Here is a 26,173-nt window from a genome sequence, read left to right as displayed (position 1 = left end):
TGGTATAAGCTCCCGGCATGGCCATTTATAGTGAGTCTCCACATAAGCATCTATGACAGAGGGCTTTTCTTGGGATGAACATTAATGGCGAGAGATTTTTCTCATCATGAGCATTTCTGGCAAAGGGTTTTTCTTGGCGTGTTTTTCTTATGGTGAAGGCTTTCTCTCTGCTTTTCTTTGGGTTGGTGCCACGGGCCGCGGTAGCTATCATATATGGTTTGGGCTCGACTGCGAGAGACTGACCCGACGACGAACGTGGGGGTTCTAGCCTGTCAAACAAGCACTGACCCCAGTACTACAACACTGTTTGCCAGGTGTCTCAGTAGAGTTTTGCAAAAAACGATCATGGAAGACGGCATAAAAAATAGAAATTTTTCTGTACGTAAAAAAGAAATGCAACTTGGAATTTAAGAAAGCTGAGTTTGGTAATGTATGAATTTTTAGGGTTCCATTAAGGACTTTGGGCCATGTGAAGACAATGACAGATTCAACAACAGAAGGGGGCTAATGGACCGTGCTTCCAGGTACTGTAGTTAGGTGGGGGAGTGGGGAGGGCTGGCAGGGGTCAGTTTCCGTGCACTGAGGTTTGTGCTTGTTTCCCCAGACAAGCTGTCAATATGTGAGAAAGAGCGCACAGCTGTTGGGAATTATGCTGGAATTTTGTTGTTGAGGAAGCATGTTGTGGTAACCAGTGATGCTGTGTTTTACTTGTCCATGAAAACCTGATGGCACACATCAGGTGACCACATTCACTGACAGGGTTGGTTGGGGGGTTGGGGCTTGTTTTGCTTGTTTGTCTCTGTTTTCATCATGTGTGAGAGTGTACCTGCATGTGTGTGTGTGTTTGTGTGCGCCCATGTATGTGTGTGTGTGTGCGTGTGTGCGTGCATGCAAGCATGAATGCGTGCGTGCGTGCGTATTTGTGTGTGTACGTGTATGTGTGTATGTGTGAATGTCAACGAGTGGAACCATTATTCCAAATGCCAAAGAGCAGGGGTACTGTCAGTTTGCATGTTTACAGTAATGAGAGATTAGACAAGACAATAAAGATACTTATATGGAATTCTATATGGATTTGATTCCTGTGCATTGCTGTTTTGAGCTTTCTGGTAAAGACATTTAAACAGAGTTTACAGGGCACTGTGAATACAAACTGCCACTTGCCAAACAGTCTTTTCTAGGCATAAATAGATTCTCAAGAATAGGACAGAGGCAGTCACCATAACAAACAATAAGAACATACAGCATACTGTACAGTCCAACTTAAACATCTATAATTTTTTTTATGTATGTAACAATGAGCCACCAATATGGCATTCAATGTGCTCTGCAAAGGTATTTAGGCCCTTGGACAGTTTTCACATTTTTATTGATTATTACATCATTCATCATGACAAATGATACTTTCACACATTTATCCATTTAATATTTTCATTCAAAACACATTCTAAAACTGAATTACTTTAAAGGTGAAGTTTGCAATGTGTCAGCAATATTTTTAAAGATAAATAAAACTGAAATATCTTGCTTACATAAGGTTTCAGATTACATTGAATTTTCTCACTTCACTATTTGATGGAAGCAGTTTTTGCCATAATAATAGCCTTCAGTCTTTTTGGGCAAATCTCTACCAACTTTGCACGCTGGCACACTCTTGTTGGCAGATTTCCCCCAGCTCTTTCAAACTGCTTGGGCATGGCTTCTGGACCACAGTCTATGAGATGTGCCACAAATGGGGTTTTGACGGGGTTGAGACAAGGACTTTGACTGGGCCACTCAAGGACATCCACCTTCTTCCTCATCAGCTAGTTTAATATAACTTTGGCCCTGTGCCTTTGACCGGTGCCTGGATAAAAATTGAATTTTTCAGGTCTTTAGCAGACTGAGACAGCTTTTCTTCCAGCATTTGTCTGTAATTTGCACTGTCCATTTTTTAAATATACAATACTGGTGGGTGCACTCGGTTTTGTAGCCCTGGATGAGAGTATCTGGTAGGTGACTATCGTCTGCATGAATCTCTCCACTCCTATTGCACAGAAATCACCAGGACCAGGCATGGCATTGCCGCGGATGTTTTCAAAACTGCGAAGATGTTGCTTTACCCCATCCAGTTTAGTCTTGTGTAATGCACTCTGACATGTTAAGCCACGTTTATCCTTCCACGAACACCCAGTGGACCTGTGCTGAGCTTTCTGCTAAACATGGGGCAGAATGTCAGGACTGGTCAATTATTGTTAAATCCCAAAGGAAGAAGGTCTCACATGGTGTTTCTCCACTGAAGGTTGTGGATTATGTGTAAGCGAATGAGGCACCAATGTCACCACTTCAGGTAGAAAGCCTTATCAATCCATCTCACCCCTCACCCACCATTCCCTCCGTCGCCATGGTTTCCCTACATGGTAGAATGCTGGCTCACGTGCAGAGATCTACCCTCATTTCTGCCGCTGTTCTTCGGCAGCCCAACCTATTTCTCAGCTTAAATTACACATATCATTAATCACACCTAGCCAGAGTCCCAATTAACGCCTACGTCCTCAAACGACCCCGTCTCGCTGCACAACTGAAACTGCGCTCTGGGATTTCTTTCACCCCCATTTACTCCCCCCCCCCCCCCCTTCCTCCCCCCCACACATGTACCCACTCACCTCTCCAAACACCCCCTATGCACCCGCTGACCTCCCCAAACCGTATACACATGCACTCGACTGAAAACACACTCAATCTAAAGTGCTTCCGTGCACACGTGCAAACATATGCGTTTAGACCAGAAGTGGTCACTCTGCTCGGGGCAGGGCTGTATTAATGTCAGACATCTGGCCTGCACATTATTGTCTCCCTTTTCCAACTCTGTCCCCAGACGGGACTTTAGTTAACAGGTAATAAAGATGCAGAGGGTTGTTTGACTGCTCTGTAGGTACCTTTAGGGTAGGTAAAACCTGTGTGTGTGTGTTCATGTGCATGTGCGTGTGTGGATGGGTGCAGGCATGTGCATGTGTGTCTATGCGTGTGTGTGTGCGGGCATGTGTGTACATCTGTGCATGTGTATGTTTGTGTGTGTATATATGCGTGCCTGTGTGTGTCTGTGTGTGTGCATGAGCATACGCATATGTGTCCATGCATGTGTGGATGTGCATGTGTGAGTAAATGCATGTGCGTGTGTGTTTGTGTGTGTGTGCGCGTGTGTGTGTGATGGGAGGGGTCATGGGATTTTTTAGAAGTAAATTGCGCAGACAGGATTGAAACAGACTTTGTCACACAACCCACTGGCTGCTGTTGTACGTTGAGCTTGTTGACTGCAAACACAAAGCCGCATGAATGTGCAGATGCAGGGAGCGAAGCGGGGCCCATTTACAGTACAGGCAGAAAGGAGAGATGGCTGGAGTCCATTTACAAGCCGTTCTCAAAGCAAACAAGCTCACTTTTTACTCGATGTTCACCAAAATCTCCTCCTGATTGCTTACCTGATTAACTGCTACCTGTCTCTCGGTCTAGTGGGAGAGCATGAGACACACTAAGGCCACTGGCCAATCAGCACTGCTGTATAAATACACCAATCATGTTGGGCAGTACAAAATGCACTGTATATATCAATCTCATAAAAAACACGTTTTCAACGTACAAAAATGCCAAGTTACTCACACATACAAGACATACACCATCTATAACTCATTCATTCAGACTGCCAAAATCCAGGCCTGCCATTAAAAATATTGATATCAAAATGACGCCAAGTTACGGTACTACAAACAATATAAGCTATCTTGCCTCACCGAAATTAAATAAGATGTATTCCAAAGCAATGCTACCCAATATTTCCTCAATTCTTTCAAGTCACTTGTGTAACTAGGCAGCTGTTTCATAGGTGACTTAGGCGCATCAACTGTCTTAACGACTACTTGTATTTTTATTTATTTTTATTTTTCCATAGATTGCGTTGTTGCCGTTCTCGTTGTTAGTGTTAATCAGTTTAACCATCAGGGTCCAAGTTGAACTATGCGGTTGTTCCCTGTACTTGGACTGGTACTTCTCTCTAGGGGTTTCGTCATACTTGTTCCTGGTTATGGTTATACACTTTGTTGTACGTCGCTCTGGATAAGAGCATCTGCCAAATGCCTGTAATGTAATGTAATGTAATGTAATGTTTAAACTGGAAATGTTTCAGAGTAAAAAGGTATGGGTATTTTGCGTGTGTATGCAAGTTTTTGATTGGATCGTGTAGGTGAAGATTTGGCTGGTGTCGGTAAAATGTCCAATGGGGAGACATTTTGTTTGTAGGATAGGCGGCAGGAAGAAGAAGAAGAAGAAGAAGAAGAAGAAGAAGAAGAAGAAGAAGAAGAAGAAGAAGAAGAAGAAGAAGAAGAAGAAGAAGAAGAAGAAGAAGAAGAAGAAGAAGAAGAAGAAGAAGAAGAAGAAGAAGAAGAAGAAGAAGAAGAAGAAGAAGAAGAAGAAGAAGAAGAAGAAGAAGAAGAAGAAGAAGAAGAAGAAGAAGAAGAAGAAAACATTAAATCCCCTTAGTTTGGGGCTTTATTGTGTGGACATGTGAAGCTGTTTATGAATTCTGTCTGTTGAAATGGGGTGAGAATGTACAGAACTTAATGTTTTTAAGGGCTGAGTGTCTGTGGCTGTTGTGGTTATTTCTGTCGGGAACCCTGAAAAGTGCCAAACTCTCGGTGCTGTATAGGTATGGGACATGCCCCCGCCAAGGCGTAACTTGGCGGGATGGCATATCTGCTATCCCAATACAGACACTGTCTATTTATAAAATTTAAATTTATCAAATTTTAAAATTAAATTTATCTATAAAATTTAAAACATTGGTCCTAGCATACCAGGCAGTCAAGGGATCAGCCCCAGCATACCTCCACAAGATATTCAAACCCTACATGCCAGCCAGACCCCTCCGTTCTGCTACCTCAGGACGCCTGGCACCTCCCCCTCTTCGCACCTGCGCTTCCTGAACATGTCTCCTGTCTGTTCTGGCCCCACGATGGTAGAATGACCTCCCCGTGGAGGTCAGAACAGCTGAGCTGACCCATTTCAAGCGACAACTGTAGACTCACCTCTTCAGGCTGCACCTCTCCCCATCCCTCCCTACCTCCCTGTAATCTCTTAAATGACTGTAAGCTTAGGGTTGTAACTAGGTAGCTGTTTCGTAGGTGACTTAGTTAATGCACCTGTCTTAACTACTGCTTGTATTTTTGCATAGACTGCGTTGTTGCTGTTCTCATTTGTGTTAGTGTTAATCAGTTTAACCTTCAGGGTCCAAGTTGAACTATGCAGTTGTTCCCTGCACTTGGACCGGTACTTCTCTCTAGGGTTTTCGACATAATTGTTCCTGGTTATGGTTATACGCTTTGTTGTACGTCGCTCTGGATAAGAGCGTCTGCCAAATGCCTGTAATGTAATGTAATGTAATGTCTACACTGCATATATCACTGCTAATGCTTAACTCTACATTAATCACTGCGAAGGGTGAGCTGACCTTGCTATAGTTGTAGTAATAATGTAGTCGATTATGTGTCATTGAAGTTGGATATAGTCATTGTTACGTTTGAACAACCAGAAATAAATTGATTTCAAGTTGTAACTGTCAGGTCATATTGAGCAAAGCATATTTTTTTTATTAGTCTCTTGCTTCTGTGTATTAGGAATTGATGCATTGTTAAATGCATTCTAGCATCAACGCACGCAAAGACGAACAATGAGAACTTGGCTGTAAGTGGTTTTGCTTGTTCTTCCTTTAAAAACGTGTGCGTTTGATTTTGAGGGCGCTAAACAAGCTCACTTTGTTGATGTTTCAGAAACCTCCCCATAAGTGTGGAGTGAGTGTATGTCTGGGGTGTCTGTGGCGAAGGTTGATCACACCTCAGAAGCCTTGGTGGTGGGATTCTTGATGGGAGGTGTTTTATGACAGGATATGGTGGATCCAGTTAATGCCACGGCCTGACCGTGTCTGCTCTCTCAAAGAATGGTCTGAATTCCCTTTTCTCCTTCTCCCATGGTAAAATCATTAGGGTGCAGCGCTCCTATAGCAGTCTCATCCAAAAAGGGATGGTGTGGGAGCAGGGTTTTGTTTTAGCCCAGTGCTACAATACCTGACTCACCTAATTAACTGTTCATGGTTGTCAGTAAAGACCTTGATAAGTAGAGTCAAATATCATAGTGTGGGGCTAAAACAAAAATCTGCACCCACAATGGCCATTTTTCAGATGAGATCAGACACCCCTGTCCTAGACTCACAAGATGCCGAGGGGTTCACAAGTTCTTGGCCAAAGAAGAAAACTGACAGTTCAAATGCTGTCCTTCAATAAAAGAAAAAGAAACAGACATGTGAACAGAATAAGCATTTTGGACAAAAAGAATGTACGGTATGTATGAATGGGATGTGGGTGAAGAAAGGTCTTCATTGGCTTATGACTTTTCACATAAATTGAGCACAGGCGGTCATTTCTTTCATTTGGCACGACAGTACATATTTGCATCCCTTTCTCACACACGTGCATGCAGTCATGCATACACACACACACACACACACACACACACAGGACCACAGTGGCTGCTGGCCTTAAGTGCTTTAACCCCTTAGCACACAAGCCAAATCTTGTCAATCCATGCTCATTTAGGGGGTACCTTATTTAAAGCTTTATAACTCCAGATGTGAACAACACAGAGACTTGAAAAATGGCTTAAATAAAGCAAGACATTTCTGTACTAAGGCAGATTAGTTTATATTCATAATTTTGGAAGAAATAAAGTGCCACAAATGTTCTACTGTTCTATTCGCTTCTGTTTTGCTCCAGAAAACGATGTCAGCTAGGTCTACCAGCAAACATATGGCTAAGCTATGCCTGGAAGTCCTCAATAATAATAGTATTTTCCAAAAAATTACGAAAAATCATTGAATGTTTCGTTAGGTGCAGCGTCTTTTACTGTTACCACAGAGTGAATACGTAAGTGAATGCGATGATAAGAAAAAATTTGGTTACGCTGACCTAAAAAACGCTATTCTAAAAGCAAAATTAGACATGTTATACATCGTTAGAAAGCTTATACTCTCTCCTACTGAATAAATGAATTGTCAATCAAGTCAGACTGTACTAAAAAGGGCGACAACGCCATAATCAACACGTGTGGTATTACGCACAGCTATTTTGGAAGGTACCCAGGCATCACAAATGCGCATATATTTCACAAACGGATTGTCCAAGATAATATATGACCACTCAGTCTCAAAAGGGACATCTCTATGCATAAAACCAACGGTAAGGTTGTATATTTATTCAATATTTAGTCCCAGATATTGACTGTAGAATGACATGGTATCATTTAACAAATCTTTTCTCGTTTATTTCGTTATTCAGTAAGCAGCGTTTTCACTGCTGTATTGGCATATCTTAGGGCTATTGTCAGGTTTATATTGTTGCTATGACGGAATACGATTTATTAGTGGTGAAGAATATTTTTTATGAGTGCCGAGATAGACAAAATTGTCCATTATGTCATGGGTGGGGGGTGTAGTTGTAGATGAGACTGCAGGGAAGGGGTGCGTGTTAAATGAACGACCAGAGCGACAATGGTGGCAGTGCGAAACTCTGTATTCGGCATAGTTGTTGTGTATCGTCTACTAATGAAACTAAAACAACACGTTTCTGTTTTTAACTCTTTGGTTGCAGTAGCACTGAATGTCTGAGTTCAGTAACCTCTAGGGACCACTAGGGACTTTGCGCTAAGAGGTTAAGAAAGGAGCACACACCTCAGTGATGACAAACACAAAGTTTTCATAAAACCTAACCCATTCTTTATTATGTAGCTTTAATAAATTCTTTGAACAATATTATTATCCATCTATCCATTATCTATACCCACTTATCCTGAGCAGAGTTGCGGGGGGTGCTGGAGCCTATCCCAGCATGCATTGGGCAAGAGGCAGGAATACACCCTGGACAGGCCGCCAATCTATCGCAGGGCACACGCACCATTCACTCACACACTCATATCTATTGGCAATTTAGAGTAAGCCAATAGAACCCTACGCCGAGATTCGAATCCACTACCTTCTTGCTGTGAGGGGAGAGTGCTACCCACTGCACCACCGTGCCACCCTATTATTATTATTATTATTATTATTATTATTATTGTTGTTGTTGTTGTTGTTAGCCACAGAAGCCATTTGATCTCTAACAACAGCACTCAGAATATGTCTCACTATTTCATGCTGTTTCACTACCTTTTCACCTTGAAAAATGCAAGTAATTTCAGCCAGGGCCAGTGTGTGGGTGGGTTATGTATGTGGGTGTATGTGTGTGTAAGTAGGTGTGTGTGTGTGTGTGTGTGTGTGTGTGTAAGTAGGTGTATGTGTGTGTGTGGGTGTGTGCGGCTCTGTGTACATGGGGAGAAACAGTTCATCCCAGGTGTTATTTTTTATCTCCAGTGTTCACCACACTATTCCAGTGTAGGGAAAGAACCAGGGCTGTTGCCCTCCTCTGACTCCTGCACACTCATCCAACTCAACTGTGCTTCTGAACTCACTCTGCAGGGCCTGCCAACACTTTCAGCTGCACATGGGGGTTTTGTGTGTGTCGGCGTGCGTGTGTGTGCGTATGTGTGCAAATATGTGTGTGTGAGTATCGGTGTGTGTGCATGCATGCACAGACGTACATATACTGTGTGTATCAATGGGTATGTCTGTGTGTATATCTCTAAGTGTATGTATGTACGGATGCATATCATGTATATGTGTATTTATGTGTGTAGAGTATGTGTGTGCAGGTGAGGGTTTTATATTTGCATGTGTGTGTATGTTGCATGTGTGTTCATGTGTACATTTGTGTGTGTGTGGTATGTCCCTTTGTGTTGTGTGTGTTTTTGTGTGGATGTGTTTGTTGTTTTTTGGACAGCTACCTTTACTTTGCTGTTAATAATTTCAAACCCACACATAGGAATACCTCATTAACATCTATTTTTCTTGGACTTCCTCAGTCCCTGAGGTAGAAATTCTGGGGAGCTAAGGAAATGTAAGCCTGCCTCCGGCGCAAGCACAGCTTTCCTAAAAGGTTAAGTTGTACATAATTGTCCATATTTTTCTAATCAGACCACGGTGGGGTTTGAAGGAGATAGACTATAGCGTGCTTTTGAGGTGAATGACGCAAAATAAAAACTTTGAGGCTTTCAAGCATACAGGACGCGGTGGCCAGGGAACAGACTGTGCAGTATTTACAGTTGGAAGAGGAAGGACTCGTAATAGGAAACATTTGTAACACGTTGGATGGGGGTAAGCAAACACACAAGGAAAGGGGCCATCTGAAGTAATAACAAAACAAGAAAGGACACACACACACATGCACACGCACGTTCAGCGTGTGCGCTTGAATACATGTGTGTGCGTGTTTTTTCACGCACCCACAAGCACACATTATATATACACCTGAATGCACAAACATGCATACAAAAGCATGGACATACGCTTACAAAAAATGCACAGCAGAGCTTTGAGAATATTAGCTGTTACCATGGTAATACTTGCACAATACCAAGCCCGAGTCTGGGCCATGACCTCTCAGGCACCAAATTACCATAAATAGTCAACCAAACACTAACAAGCAGCTTAAATATCTAACAAACACTCATGAGCAGCTTAAACAGTCAAACCAACACCCAAAAGAGCTTTAACAGTCAAACTAACACCCAAAAGCAGCTTAAATAGTCACACTAACATCCAAACAGTCAAACTAACACCCATAAACAGATTAAACAGTCAAACTAACACACAAAATCAGCTTAAACGGTCAAATTAACACCCAAAAGCAGCTTAAACAGTCAAACTAACATCCAAAAGCAGCTTAAACAGTCAAACTAACATCCAAAAGCAGCTTAAACAGTCAAACTAACATCCAAAAGCAGCTTAAACAGTCAAACTAATGTCCAAAAGCAGCTTAAACAATGTAACTAGCACACAAAAGCAACATAAACAGTCAAACTAACACCCAAAAGCAATGCACACAGTCAAACTAGTACTCAAAAGCTACTTAAATAATCAAACTACCGCCCAAAAGCAGCTTAAATTGTCAAACTAACACCCATGGGCAGTTTAAACAGTCAAACTAACACACTAACACTCATTAAGCTCTCTCAGTTCAGGCCATCTAGCATGGCAAATTGGTGAAGGTGCTGGCATGTGACCCAGACCCACAGCAGAAAATATTCCACAGTGACCACCTGGCCCCACCCCAGCACCCTCATTAAAGATTGCCTTGGTAACTGCTAAACAGAAAAAACACTGTAAATAGGGTAACTGCTTTAGTAAGAAGGAAATGAGGGCAATTCACACCCAAGGATAAACCACATATGGTATGGCCACATATGTATGTGGGTGTGTGTGTGTACATGTGTATCTGAGTATACAGTATGTGTGCATTCGTTTGTGTTAATGTGTGGATGTGTCCAAGACCATATTTATTTTGCGTTATTTTATTTGCGTTTGGGTAGAAACCTAAAATGTCCCTCACTTGCTAGCTCCGCTAAAGACGTAATGTTAAAGACATACACATACAGTAAGATGCTGATTGGCAGCAAGCCTGTGTCTCACTCACACGCGTGTCACACTGTATAGCTGTCCTAACACCCCAGAGAACCACGGCAAAGGGAAACCAGCAATCAGAGTGACTCCTTCCCGCATCTAGTGTCTTAGCGAGGACGACGCATCTTCGAGAAAGCATGGGTAGGGGGAGGAGGGAGTCTGTCAGTTCGAGATGGAGCGTGCGCGACACCCTTAGGAGCACACAGAGCGTACCGCCATTGGCAGGATGCCCCCCTCCCTATTTGCCTCTCTCCTTTTTCTGAATCTCGCCGTGCCACTTGCTAGGCTGACATCACTGCATCCGCTCCGCGCAATCTCCGCAGGAGCTCAAACCCAGAGCCCCCGCACAGAGACGCAGCCTCAGTCTCATCAATTACAAACTGCCATGTGGAAACAGGGAATAAATGCTGTTTCAGGTCAAATAAACGAACACATGCACACACATGTGCATGCACATATACACACGCACATACCCGTGTGCGCATATACATACACAAAAAAAATAATAGCATTTAAAAAATTTTAAAAATAAAATTATTTTTGCATTATTAACAAGATCTTAAGGAGAAGCTTTGATGCAGGCGATTACCACCTCCGCCCGTCTAACGACAATGATGTCACCTCCCTCACCGACCCCACATCACCGCAATGTGACTCATTCCTATCTGTAGTCCTGGAGCGAGCGTGACGGCGGTTCCCACCCCCTACAGGTCACGTGATCCCTTTTTCTCTGGGTAAGGTGCTCCAGGCATAGATACCCCCCCACGTAAGCGTCTTTCAACTCTTATCCGCGGTTTAACCAACCTCTCTGGCGGTGGCACGGCGGACATCTTAATGCACGCACCGATCCACAGCTCCCCACCAGCATCGCTTTCCCCCCTCGCCGGCCTCAGCGGGGTAGTTTCGGTGGGATAGATTGAGCTTAAAAAAAAAAAGAATAATAAAACGGCGCGGTCGCCCCGGGACTTTTCACGACATCTCGTCGGTTCGGTGCCAGATCCCCACTCAAAGAGCCGCCCACGTCTGTGATACATTAGCAAACGATTACTCCAGCTTTCTCCTTCTACCGCGTCTGGAGCTCTCCCACAAGCAATCGCCGGGGAGCCTTGACCCCACCTGACCCTCGCGTCACGCTAGACGCCTGCGTCTCTGGTGCCCGCCTAACGTCCCCGGACCCCCCGATCGCCCAGCCCGGACACTGACCCACATCTACAGGAAGAGAGGGATGAGGAGGAGAGAGGGGTAGTTTGTGTGGCACGTCTGCGGGGCAGCGTGTGAGAAGAGGCAAGAGACGGAGAGGAAAAGAGAGAGAAAGAGAGGGAGACAAAAAGATAAATGGAGAACAAAAAAGAGAAAAAGAAAGAGGGAGAGTGTGAGTGAAAGAGAGGAGAGAGAGAGTGAAAGAGAGGGAGGAAACTCAGCGACTTGGCTGTGAGCCTGTTCTCTAATCTGCTGATGGTAAAGCTTATGAAGAGGAGGGAACCAGTATCCATTTTTAGCGATGAGGTCATCTTTTATTAAGAAAAAAAAAATAAAAAAAATTCACGGCGTAAGAAAACAGTCTGCCGCAGCTGGTGTGTCTGATCTGTTATCTCCCTTCATCTGCAAGGACACCAAGGCTCATTTTAATTCAATCTGTTTGATTTGAGAAGCCTCCGCACTTGCCGGCGGTGTGCATTCAGAAAGAGGGAAAAGAAAAAAAATAATCTTTCCTATTTTTTTGCCATTAATTTTTTTAAAAGATGTTCTTTGACATCCAATGAATTTCTGGGGAAATGACGGCTCTGATCCTCTCATAGGCTCGATACCGGGGAACTCAAATTAAGAGGTTCTTTTAAAGAGGGTACTCAAATGCTGTGCCCTTTCTGAAATGCGCTATTAAATATAATTTAAGATATAAAAGAGATAAAACAAAATTCAAATCCTTCTTCCAAATATGTTTTTGCATGCGATGGAGCTGAATTAGAAATTGTAGCTGTTACGGTGCGGACGGGCTTCAGAGCCGCCGAGCTGATTCCTTCTGACACAGTGCAGGCGGGACCTCTAATGAGGTCACAGAAAGTCACAGGAAGGCGGGAGTTCTCGGCCAAACACCATTACGCTTCACACTTCGGAGGGGTCATGCCTGAGGTTTTATTCAACAGCAGCGTATTTGGAGTGCTGTTGAATAAAATCACAGCACAAAGCTTGCATTCTAAATACACAGTAAAATATCCAGCGTTAACGGAAATCTATAACAGACTATATATGAGTCCAACAGGAACCATAAATACTCAGTAAGAGTTGATTTAACATTGAACATTTTGCTGAGCATATGTACACATTTATTGAGTTTATTGACCAACTGATGGAAGCAATTTCATTTTCTGACAAACAATTGTATGTTCTAGCTATCAGTCCTTTCTTCATTTACTTTTTAAAAAAATTAACCTTTGAATGAGTCCAATTACCTGTCTCAATTATTAGAATATTATGTAAATATAAGCTTTAAAAAAAGCTGTAGTCATGATGACCAACCGTTTTGCTGGTGGAAAAGGTGTCCGTGCCTGGTAATAATGCAGGGAGATGTTACAGTACACTGCACGCCATATCAGTGACATGCCATTCCTTTCACAACCCTGTCTCAGACCGATATGGCTCCCTTTACCCATGATGAACTGAGAGCGTGGCCACTACAGAAAGATGGGTTCTCTACTTCTTTAACGAGACAGCCTGAAAAAGGAGGGGGATGAGGAAGAGGATGATGGGTGCAAGATGAAGAGGAATGAGGACAGGTCTGGCACCAGAAATATCTTGAAATATCAAAGATGTGGAGAAGATGAAATGCCAACCGAAAAAAAAAAAATTGCGGAGAGGAGAGAAGCAGAGCTATAAATAGCAGGAGTGTCTAATCCCACAGTCTGACAGCATGCTGTGAGGTGACATCACCAAAGTGTGACTTCCAGCACCATCCCAGCGGCTTCGCAGACGGTTAAATCACACCGGCCGAGCGGCTCAGACAGCGGTTACGCCATCGCCCCCTGCTGTTTGCTGAGGTAGGACGGAGGATTCCCAGGTGGAGCAGTCACAGTCAGACGCAGTCCGCTGGGATTCGCAGGACAGGAAACGCACAGTCGTTGATGAACCAGAAGCAGGCTGAAAACAGGGAGCTTCTGACCGTGACTGTGGGAGCAAAGTCAGTGCTTTTTATGACGGACTTCCCAGAGCACAGATTTTAGTGCGATTTTGCACACACAGGATGGAGCAGCACAGGTGTCTTTGTGACCCACTTAACCCTGCAGACAGGGCTGAGCCAAAGTTGAAGCAGAGGTGAGCTTGAGGTGAGACTGAGGTGAGCCTGTAATCTTAACAAACCAGCTTCCAACATTTTTCTAGCGAGCAAAATAAATGTAAATAAAAATAAAAATAACAACATACACATGCATGATTGCACACACAGCATGCAGTCACACACACACACAATCACACATACAAAAACAAACAATCATGTGAATGCACACGCAAACACACACACACAGGAAGCACACCAGAGCCAGAGTGCAAACGATGTATAATGATGTTCGCGCTCTCTTTAAAGGCGCCAAAGGAAGGATGATGTCATTTAAAACAGCAAAAAGGGGTGGGTGCAGAGAGCTCCCGGCGCACTATGCTACCGCTCTTGCATTGCTGCTGTAATGCTGGAGCGTGGAGACAGATGCGGTTCACATCGCACGCGGTGGCCGCATTTCCGGGACCGCGCTCACACTCCCCGCAAGGCGCCGGCAAAAACCTGACACCGTGCCTTCTACAACAGCCTACAACAATGAACCATCTATTCATAATTTACAAAGCATTTATAACCACACATTTAACTGAGCTGAAGCGCTGCCAAGTGTTTGTGTTTTTTCATTTTTTTGTTGAAGTTTATTACTCACGTCATTTTTGAAAAAAATAAAATAAAATTGTGGGAACAGACTCCTGTGGCCCCGCGTGCTGTGGTATGAATCTGAAGAACGCGCCTGAACCCACACTGCTGCTACGCGCAGCCAAAACACAGAGCAGGGATCATCCCCAGCGGTGACTCTAAAAGCCGATTGTGGCCTGGTCCCCGCAAAACTAAAAACCAAACCGTCCAGGCATGTTTTACTCATTATCCTGTCCAAACTTTCCCAGGTATGCACAAACAAAAGTGTTGCGCAAAAGATGTGCACCACCACTGTTCCCAAAGTAAATTGGTAGCCAATGAGGGAAAAAATGCACAAGACATGAACAAAACAAACAGAAAACAAGGCTGTTTATGAACGGCGGTAAGAGAAGCGCTGGTTTCCCCCGGCACTGGTCGGCATGATGTAGAATATTTTGCTAAGTTTAATTAGAAAATACAAAACACATCCTTGGGGAGTGAGTCTGTACCCTGAGGTAAGCGTACAATCCTATTGTGAAATTCTGCTGGAGACCTCTCTGTAAACAACTATGTTGAGACAGAGAGATGTTATTTCACATGTTCTTTATTTCAACCTTGTTGCACATTTTTGTGTTAAAATATATTACAAACCCAGAACTATATTTAAAAGGAAAACAGAACATACAGTCAGGTCCATAAGTATTTGGACAGTGACACAATTTTCATCATTTTGGCTCCGTTCACCACCACAGTGAATTTGAAATTAAACAATCAAGATGTGATTTAAGTGTAGACTTTCAGCTTTAATTTAAAGGTTTTGTCAAAACTATTGTATGAACAATACAACTATTTTCATACATTACCCCCCCCCCCCCCCCCCCCCCCACACACACACACACACACACAATTTTAGGGGCTCAAAAGTAATTGGACAAACTAACATAATCATAAATTAAATTGTAATTTTTAATACTTGGTTGCAAATCCTGCAGTCAATGAAAATGAAGTCTTGAACCCATACTCATCACCAGACGCTGGGTTTCTTCCCTGGTGATGCTCTGCCAGGCCTCTACTGCAGCTGTCTTCAGTTCCTGCTTGTTCTTGGGGTGTTTTGCCTTCAGCAAGTGAAATGCATGCTCAATTGGATTCAGGTCAGGTGATTGACTTGGCCATTGCAGAACATTCCACTTCTTTGCCTTAAAAAAGTCTTGGGTTGCTTTCGCAGTATGATTTGGGTCATTGTCCATCTGCATTGTGAAGCTCTGTCCAATGAGTTTTGAAGCATTTGGCTGAATCTGAGCAGATAATATAGCCCTATACATTTCAGAATTCATCCTGCTGCTTTTTTTCAGCAGTCACATTATCAATAAATACAAGGGTTACCAGTTCCAGTGGCAGCCATACATGCCGACGCCATAATACTACCTCCACCATGCTTCACAGATGAGGTGGTATGCTTTGGATAATGAGCAGTTCCTTCCCTTCTTCATACTCCTCTCTTCCCATCATTCTGGTACAAGTTGACCTTTGTCTCATCTGTCCATAGGATGTTGTTCCAGAAATGTACAGGTTTTTTTAGATGTTTTTTTTGGCAAACTCTAATCTGGTCTTCCTGTTTTTGAGGCTTACCAATGGTTTACATCTTGTGGTAAACCCTCTGTAGTTACTCTGGTGAAGTCTTCTCTTGATTGTTGACTTTGACACAGATACACCTACCTCCTGGAGGGTGTTCTTGATCTGGCCAACTGTTGTGAAGGGGTTTTTCTTCACCTGGGAAAGTATTCTTCTGTCATCCACCGCAGTTGTTTTCCGTGGTCTTCCGGGCCTTTTGGTGTTCCTGAGCTCACCAGTGCGTTCTTTCTTTTTAAGAATGTACCAAATAGTTGATTTGGCCACACCTAATGTTTTTGCTATCTCTCTGATGGTTTCTTTATTCAGCCTAATGATGGCTTTCTTCACCGACAGTGACAGCTCTTTGGACTTCATATTGAGAGTTAACAGCAACAGATTCCAAATGCCACACTTGAAATCAATTCTAGACCTTTTATCTGCTTATTTGTAAATTAAATAATGAGGGAATAACACACACCTGGCCATGAAACAGCTGAGCAGCCAACGGTCCAATTACCTTTGGTCCCTTAAAAAGGGGGGGACCACATATAAAAAGTGCTGTAATTCCTACACCGTTCACCCGATTTGGATGTAAATACCTTCAAATTGACCCCAAAAATGAATTTGCACTTTTTGAGTTTGCAATGAAATACTGAGAGATTGCATATATACAGCAGGTTAAACTATACATGTGCTGGATCAAAAACGTCTTGACCACAAGTTCATGAAATCTAAGGGTGGATATGTAGAACTACTATAGATTTATGAAGCAAAAACTAAGCAGTGTACCCAGCGTCTCCAAATCTATCCAAAATGTCTAAATTATGCATTGCTGTAAATCACAATATATTCACGTATTTCACTGCAAATCAGCTGTTTTGTCTCAAGAAACTGTTGCATCATTTTCAAGTGGGAATTACAAGCTTTCCATCAGTACAGTGGTCTAAAATATCTAGGAGTCCAGAAACATATCCAAAATCTCTCCAAAAATGAATAAAATGCTTTTTGTCCATTATAAAGCATATAAATGAGCCCCTTATGAAGTTTTAAGATGGAACATTACTATCAGGTTAAAAAATAATGCAAAAATATTGTCATGCAATGCGGTACAGTACCTAAATGTGTAATAATTAATTCTTGTATGTATTTCTATACTTTGTACTCTCGTATGTTTTCTTGTATGGGGATAGGACGACATGAAAACAATTCTCCAACACGTTTTGGCAATGCTCCAACTCTCACGTCATCACTGTTGCATGCTTCACAAAAACTATTACACTACTAACTAAAGCCTACATTACAGTGTGAAATATCCACATTATACAATACCACTAACCTATTTAAAGACACTCAATTTCAAAAATAACATATATAACCGAAGTATTTTGAGCAGTAATACTTACATAGCAATGATGAATGATGATTTTCAGTAGATAGAGACAGAGACAGGAAATCAATGATATAGTTCTATCTGCTCCTGTCTTACACCAGAAAACGATGTTAGCTAGGTCTATCAGCAAACATATGGCTTAGCTATGCTCAGAAGTCCTCAATAATAATAGTATTTTCCAAGAAATTCAGAAAAATCGTTGACAAAGTTTCGTTAGCAGCGTCTTTGTTTTACTGCTACCACAGAGTGAATGCGTAATTTAATGTGATGATAAGAAAATGTCCGGTTACGCTGACCTATAAAACGCAATTCCAAAAGCAAAATTAGACATGTTATACATCGTTAGAAAGCTTATACTCTCACCTACTAAATAAATGAATTGTTAATCAAGCCAGACTGTACTGAAAAGGGCGACAATGCTATAAACAACACGTGGTATTACGCACAGCTATTTTGGAAGATACCCAGGCATCACACATGCGCGTATATTTCACAAAGAGATTGTCCAAGACAATGTATGACCACTCATTCTCAAAAGGGACATCTCTACGTGTAAAACCAATGGTAAGGTTGTATATTTATTCAATATTTAGTCCCATGTATTGACTGTAGAATGACATAGTATCATTTAGAACTTTTTCTCGTTTATTTCGTTATTCAGTAAGCAGCATTTTCACTGCTGCATTGTCATGGGTGGGGGGTGTAGTTGTAGATGAGACTGCAGGGAGGGGGGCATGTTAAATGAACGTCCAGAGCGACAATGGTGGCGCTGCGAAACTTCGTATTCACCATAGTTGTAGTGTATCGTCTACTTATGAAACTAAAACAACGCGTTTATATTTTTAACTCGTACTTTGGTTGCAGTAGCACTGAATGTCTGAGTTCAGTAATCTGGGCACTCCGGCGTGCCGACCACTAGGGGGCTTGCGCGAAAGGGTTAAAGCTGAAGGTCTGCACTTTGAGCTCATATTCAACTCCAATATGCTGTGGTAGACAGCTAAAATATCAATAACTTTGTCAATGTCCAAATATTTATGGCCCTGACTGTATACAATAAAGCATATTATTTGAAACAAATTATAAAATGTATTACTATGCATTGGCTTACCTCCCAAAAAATAATCATCAATGGCCATTAATAGAGAGCAACAGAGAAAGAGAGAGAGGAGCAGGTGCTAACTTGGGCTGTGTGTGTCCTACAGAGCTATATGTTTCTTATTGATTTTTTGAGTATATGAAGTATAAGTAGGACATATATATATATATAGAGAGAGAGATAGAGAGAGAGAGATGTAATAAGGTGTGAGTGATTGGTCCACCAGCCAAAGATTATGATTATCATTTTAGATGGGTTTATGGCCTGACAGGCCTTGGTTCAAAACAATTTACGAAACCCTAGTGGGAGCTCAACAGACTGACACAGAACCAAAATGGAAGTCACTCCCTTCAGACCATTCCTGTTTCATATGTTCTTTTTATTCTCAGGGAGGACGATATGTGTACTTAGTCTATGCTGACAAATTAGCATCACAATCCCTGACATCTACACCCATGCTCCAGACATACTGAAAATTCTGTCACATCTATCTTTCGTTGTCATCACTGCACATTCCTGAGGAATTCACAGTAATGCTCTTATCATGTTTTTGCCTTACTCAGACAGGGAGAAAACAGAAGGCAACAGGCAGAGAAGGAATCATAGGTCAAAAAGTGCCATGGAGGAGGGGGGCCTGAACCCCCACCTGCTATATGGCCTAAGAGTTGGCCTCCTCTGGACAATGACACGTCTTGCCAGAGGAATTAAGCGTCTGTGAAACTGTGATGAGTTTTTCAGGTACTAACAGCATGTCACAAATCCTTGATGAAGAATATTATCAAATAAAGACTCTCCTGATTCTCCGATGGGACAGATTAGCAAGCCTACCTCAAGTCAATCCTACCCTGTCCCAAGTTTATGCTTAAATTGTTGTGCATACTCAGAAAAACACGCATTCCAGCGCAAACTCTTTATTTATAAACTTTACTCAACTGAAACCTTCTCCCGCTCACACGCTCTTACTCAAAAAATTGTTGGCTCAAGCGCAAACATGCGTAGATAGAACTCAACCATATTATTCTCAGAACACCTTTTATTTTTTCAAAATGATTCAGAGCCTGTCACTGATGCTCTGACTCACACAGAACAAATGACACAGACTGTGCCAAGTCTAAATTCTGACTAATTACTCAGTTTTAACAGCGAACTTGACACCCTCTTCCCAAAAACATTGGGACATCTTTGGCCCACCTCCAGCTAACTGGACCCACATGTGTAACCCTTCCTAGTGAGATGAATGCAGACATAAGGCTCTACTGAAACAGCACAAACTGAAAAAAGACAAATACACAATATAAAAAATTACTCCAAAGATACCAACAGGATCAAGATCAACTTTCTGAAATAACCTGAAATAATACGCAGGCACACGCATTCATGCAAACATACACACAAACATATTTGCAAATGCACACATGTAGGTAAAAAGATACTGAACTGATAATTATCAATAACCTCCCCAACATACATGCACACATACATACATACACACACACACACACAGACAGAACCACAGCTTACCAGTGCACATTCCAATAACAACCTCATTCACCTTTCAGATGAGAAAAAACAGTATCATGTTAGGCTTACGTTATGGGGATCAGGCATTATGCATCCAATCCCCCATTCACTCCTTGACCCACAACCATCAATCCACCATTAAACACCAACCCCTCAGCGACCAGTCAGCAGTTTGCCTGCACCTGAACTTTTATAATTTATCTTTCTGTACAACAGGTTTTTTGCTTAATGAAACAGTCGAGATAAAAACTTACAAAAGTTATTTCAGTATACACGCAGCATCATCTTCCAAAAAACACAGATACATGGGGAAAAAATACGGGTTGTTTGCAGTTTCCAATCAAAACTCTTCTTTGGACCAGGCATGACACATCTCCAGAGTCTTAGCTTCTCCTGCTTCACTGCCTCAGCATAACCTTTTTACCTCCACTGTGAGGACAGAAATGCGCAAACTAAGACTTCAGCTGTGGATACACACCTCGGAAAATCTCTACCTGCACTGTAGGGATGCATCTGAGAAGTCCTCCACTTGCACAGTAGAGACGTGCCAAATACATACATCTGCAAATCTGTACCCAACTGTTTGCGGAACAACTGTAACTATACCTGCACTGTGGGGACATACCAGTATAGAATTTACCTGGACTGTGAAGATGTAATTGTGTCATTCTGTACCTGCACCACAAGGATGTACCTGTGTAAGGGTTTACCTACAGTATACTGTGGGGATGTACTCTTCCGATGTAAGGACGTACCTGTGTAAATCTCAGCCTCTGATGGATCCTCCACCTTCTTGTGTTGGATGATGTAGTCGGACACTTTGCAGCCAATGAGGGGCTCCACGTCCAGCCACTCCAGTGCCACCATGGTGCTGGACGGCTCCAGGTGTGGGGCCAGACGCAGGCTGCGGTGCGAGGTGGGGCGGAGTAGGTGGGTGGGATGGGAAAGGGAAGGGATGGGTGAGGTGGGACAATACAACATTCTTCAGAGTTAAAATAGATATTATGTAAATACTTATGTCGGCAAAAGAAGACCATTTGTGCAGTGGGACTGAGTGAGAGATAGAGAGAGATAGAGAAAGAGAGAGAGAGAGAGAGAGATAGAGAGAGAGAGTGAGAGATTTACCCATTCAGTGTAAAATGCTTTCATTTGTTGCTAGTTGTTATTAAGCTTTGACAAAATGGGGAGTAGTAGTATATCAATAGATGTGAAGAATTTTTGATCAAACTGAGTGGAGAAAAGAGAGACATGAGTGGGGTTGAGAGAGAGAATGAAGAGCCAATAAAAATATGAGAGGTTCAGGGTGAGCACGGCAAATTCGGAGAGGGAGCAGACGTACACAGGCTGGCGCAGTGGGCTGCAGCTGGGCAGGCCGTCCTTGCCGAACGCGCTCAGGTCGCAGCGGCACCAGTTCTCGATGACGTCACCTTTCCCCGCACACCAGTATGAGCTCATGGTGGCACTTCTGAAAGCCTGGGGGCAGGAGGGGGGGGGGGGCAGGTGAGAGAAATGTCATTTATTTTATCTCCCTAACCTCCTCGTCTCCCTCCCTCCTCCTCCCATGCCGGCTTGCAGCGGCACACCCCGAACCACCCCCCCCCCCCACCCTTTTTTTGTTCTATCATGACCGTGTAGTAATAAGCCTTCCATAATGGTTGCCCTGGGTCACATGGTCTGATAACATTGCATTACAGCATTACAGATTAAACCATTTCCTGTGGTAATTACAGAAAGTGATTCAAAGAGCAAAGAGCAGCACTTTGGGCTGCACTGCCTTCAGTGAACTTGTGATTACAAAATGGCGGCAACATTGGGTTGTTGCAATCCCCGACTTAAGAATAGTCTGCCGTAATTAAAATTGTAACGGCTTAACCTTGATATCATTGTGCATTTTCTTAAATTGCGTATCCTGTCATAGCCGACTCGTGAAAAGCTAACAAGGCTTTCCATGCTAGTAACTCCGCTTTCGACTACCAATGTGGTTCACATGTTTTGCCTCATATACACAGCAGGTGTGGAAGAATGTACTTACAGTGGATTGGTAGTGCAGGATGTATCCAATACTAAACTAAGCCAACGCCGTTTTAGAATTGCTGGTATTGGGGCAGTCACGAGTTTGAAATAAAAAACACTTTGTGTAACTCCAAAGCAGCTAGTACAGTGACATTATGCCACCAGAAGATATATGAGCAGATAAATTTTATAGTGTTGGAGACTGGTTGGAGTGCTGACATCCTTCTTAAGGAGAACTAGTCATGTCTGCAATACATCTGGGTTGTTTAAAGGTAGTTAGTGAAAGTGATATGAAAACCATATTGTCATATTTGTGCCCACACGTTGGAATTTCACAGGCACAAACAAGTTTCAGACCTGCTGATCTGCCTTTGCTTTGAAGCCTCCATCATACAAAAATGTACCTCTCTGCATGCAATGCTTCTTTCCACTTGCAGTAGGGTTGATAAAGAAAGCCATGCCACTTCTTTCACTGAGAACAGCAGTTGTTACAAGAAATAGATCCAATTGAAAATAAGATTAAACATAATTTAATAAACTTTTTTTTTTTTTTTTTAAAGCCACATACAGTTGCGTACAACCTGTACAAGTTGCTTTAGAGCAAGAGTATCCAGTCTAATCCAAAAAGGGTCAGTGTGGGTCTAAGGTTTGTTTTAGCTCAGCACTAAAACACCTAATTCTAAAGTCTTGATTGATGACCACGATTAGTTAAAAAGTTAAATCATGGGTCAAGGTGCTGAGCAAAAACAAAAACCTGCACCCTCCAGGCCTGTTTCAGGTAAGATTGAACACCCCTACTTTTTGGCCTTTGTCCACAAATCCATGGCTGTCCCTATACCAGCCACTGGAAAGCCAGCAGGCCATCGTAAACCTATGTCAGCATCCAAAATATCCTTCATCCCACACAAAAGCTGTCTGTGCCAATAAAAAACATACACGAAAACAGAAATATCACAAGAACTCCACAAAGAGAAATATACCTTTAAGCAATACACTGTAATGGAGCACACATGTACGTGTAATGTATTTTTGTTGGAACATTCAATTTCAGTATTATTTACACGTTTGACCAGTCGAGCCAACATAAACTTGTCTTAACAACTTTAAGCAAAAATATGTGACAATTCACATTAAAATCCTGAGAGGCAAATCCTGAGGACAAGAACCTGCCTTTAAATCATCACACCATGAGATTCACACCTAAGGGCCCCATTCCTCTCTTTTCACCCCACACATTAATCTCATATCTCTATGAAGAAACATAAATCTTTAAAACTAATAATATCTAATTGGCACAACCATTTAATGCTTATAAAATAAAGGGGAGAGTGGATGATGCGGAGGTGGGGGTTACCCCAAGCAAATGGAATGTTCCAGAACACACAAACTGGCCTGGATAACAGACAGAGCCAAGCAATGTGGTATAGGGCTGGGATATGGCAAAGCCACAATGTTTTGAGAAAGAACAACTACTAAACAATGGAGAACAACTGAGCTCAGAAATGTCCTTTTTTGTGGCCCTTAAATGGCTCCCTCTCGCTTTAATACATGTGGGTAATGAACAGTAAACAGAAAAATAATCAAAACCTGATTCCTTTCAGAAGAACTGTCCTCAAATATCCTTTGAGTATTTTCCGCAAATATCAATTTTTAAGCCAAAAGAAGTGGCTGGCCAGCAGCAGGAGAATTGCTGCTGGCTTCCTGTAGCATACTTTGCCGCTGTGAAACACAACTAACATTCCTTCTGGGGTTGTGGTCTACATTTATTGACAGCTCAGATGAGAGCAGGCCACAAGCAAGACATTGAGAGGAATGTCAACTACCGTGACTTCAAACAAATAATATTTATTCAGCTAATAATAGCTGTGACAATGCAGGGAATGTTGTAAATTTTTTATATGTTACCCATATCAACAGCATTACCATTTTGCAGGCATTTAAATATGAAATATATAAGTCTGTATCATATAAATATATTTAAAGTTCATTTGGTTTTACAGTGCATTGCCCTTTTCTGATTTATTTTCCAAAATAAAGAAGGCAAGAAATGAGAAACCTTACCACCTCAGCGAGCAGCGAGTCCCAAGAATTTTAATTCACTACTTACACTACTATTCTCTATCATGCTTGAGTGGCTGACCTGGGAACAGTCTCACTTTGCAGAAATTCCTTTAAAGGCATATTATACAGAATTGTTATTTAAAATATTATAAAACAACTATGCTAAGGTATACTGGGATTGCGATGGCAGGTATGCCATCCCGCCAAGTTACGCCTTGGTGGGACGGCATGCCCCATACCTATACAGCACCGAGAGTTTGGCACTTTTCAGGGTTCCCCACAGAAATAACCACAACAGCCACAGACACTCAGCCCTTAAAAACATGTACAAATTCTGTACATTCTGACCCCATTTCAACAGACAGAATTCATAAACAACTTCACATATCCACACAATAAAGCCCCAAACTAAGGGGATTTTGCGTTTTTTCCTTCTGCTTCCTGCCGCCTATCCCACAAACAAAATGTCTCCCCATTGGACATTTTACCGATGCCAGCCAATCCTTCATCTACATAAACCAATCAAAATCTTGCATACACACGCAAAATACCCATATTTTTTTATGCTGAAACATTTCCAGTCTAGTCAATTTGTAGCCTAGTGGTCAAGGTTACAGTCATGGGGTCCTAGGTTCAAGCCCAGCCAGGAACAGCTTTCTTTAGCCTGCTTTTTCCCTCGCTAATAATTGTCTATTACTTCTCAATTATTGCTTTTGCACCACATCTACCCGCCGTTCACAGAATGTATACACAGCATTATGACGTATCATCTACACATTCACTTAACCGGCTACAATATTGCAAAGTCATAGAGATTCAACGGGAGCTCTTCTATTATCAACCAATAAATTTCCTACTTTAAACAGCTAGTCAATTTGCGGCTTAGTGGTAAGTCTCACTGTCTGTGGATCATGAAGTTGCTGGTTCAAGCCCAGCCAGGAACAAGCTTCTTTAACCTGCGTTTTTGCTCACTAATAATTCTCTATTACTTCTCAACAATTTGCCTTTGCACCACATCTACCCGGCGTTCACCGAACATACACACTGCATCATGACATACTATCTGCACGTTCACTTAACTGGCTACAGTATCGCCAGGCCATATGGATTCAACTGGAGCTCGGCTGTGCTTACTGACCTGTGTTCTTCTTTAAAACCGTGGACAGGTTTCACTATAGCCGCGTTTCCACCGCAGGAACTTTACCCCGGAATTAGGAACCTTTTGAGGAACTCAGTGCGTTTCCACCGCAGGAACTAGGGTCTAAATTTAGTTCTGGGGGCTTTATTTTACCCCTAAAAAAGTTCCTGCTCGGGGGGTAGTACTTTCCAAAAGTACCGGAACCTTTGGGGTGGGGCGCAAGCGCTGAAAATTTCTGATTGGTCGACTACTTGCAGTGTTTTATTTTCAACCGCCATGTTTAAAAATATGCAGCCGCAAACCGATTTATTTTCATAATAACTTCAAATCAAACTTGTATGTTATGCGGCGCAGTAGTCTAGTTTTGGTTATAGCCTGCCAACGTCTTGGAATTATAACGTGTGCTCTTCTGTTCTTTTCTTGCTTTAGTATTCGTTTTATAAAATGCTAAGCATTCGTGCTGGGACAGCATATTACGTACCAAAACATTCAAACGGATTAATTCGGTTGCTGAATATTTTCTTCCGGATTTTCTTTGTTAGCCCGTTGTAATTGACTCAAAACGTTTGATACAGTTATGTGAGGTATGCGGTAGTTCTGCGTAATTCACATTGGTGATACAGTAAAAGCAAACTGGAAATCACCTTCCGCACTTTTTGTCAGGGTAAAATAACAGGTTAATTCTAGTAATCGTCCCTTTAGCTTTTTCAGACTGCCGTAATTTTACTCTGCCATTCTTCAATTCCGCAAAAAGACCAGGAAGACTATGGACTAATTTGTGGTGCATGGTTCGCATCTGGAGGGCACACTTCACTGCTCGGCTAGCAGTAACTTTGAAGGAAAGCAAACGGTGGCTGTACCACTGCTAATTAAAATTTTCACAC

At 42.3% G+C, this 26,173-nt stretch overlaps 1 protein-coding gene across 5 annotated transcripts in view; it reads right to left on the bottom strand.

The window, feature by feature from the left end:
• LOC118206226 (astrotactin-2-like) overlaps positions 1-26,173 on the bottom strand; it is a 466,985-nt gene that overhangs the window by 49,833 nt on the left and 390,979 nt on the right. For 4 of the 5 annotated variants that reach the window (XM_035378597.1, XM_035378596.1, XM_035378595.1 and 1 more), the window contains 2 exons: positions 21,417-21,550; positions 20,833-20,981 (listed from right to left, as the gene is read on the bottom strand). In XM_035378597.1, the coding sequence (XP_035234488.1) occupies positions 20,833-20,981; positions 21,417-21,550 (283 nt within the window). Of the gene's footprint in view, positions 1-19,254; positions 20,507-20,832; positions 20,982-21,416; positions 21,551-26,173 lie in introns of those variants that run through there. The other variant, XM_035378598.1, reaches the window with a different exon arrangement.

This window comes from Anguilla anguilla, chromosome 10 (assembly GCF_013347855.1).
Source record: "Anguilla anguilla isolate fAngAng1 chromosome 10, fAngAng1.pri, whole genome shotgun sequence".
In the NCBI taxonomy this organism is placed as follows: domain Eukaryota; kingdom Metazoa; phylum Chordata; class Actinopteri; order Anguilliformes; family Anguillidae; genus Anguilla; species Anguilla anguilla.
The sequence above is the reverse complement of the archived record's forward strand: the minus strand, read 5'-3'. Positions and strand labels throughout refer to the sequence as shown.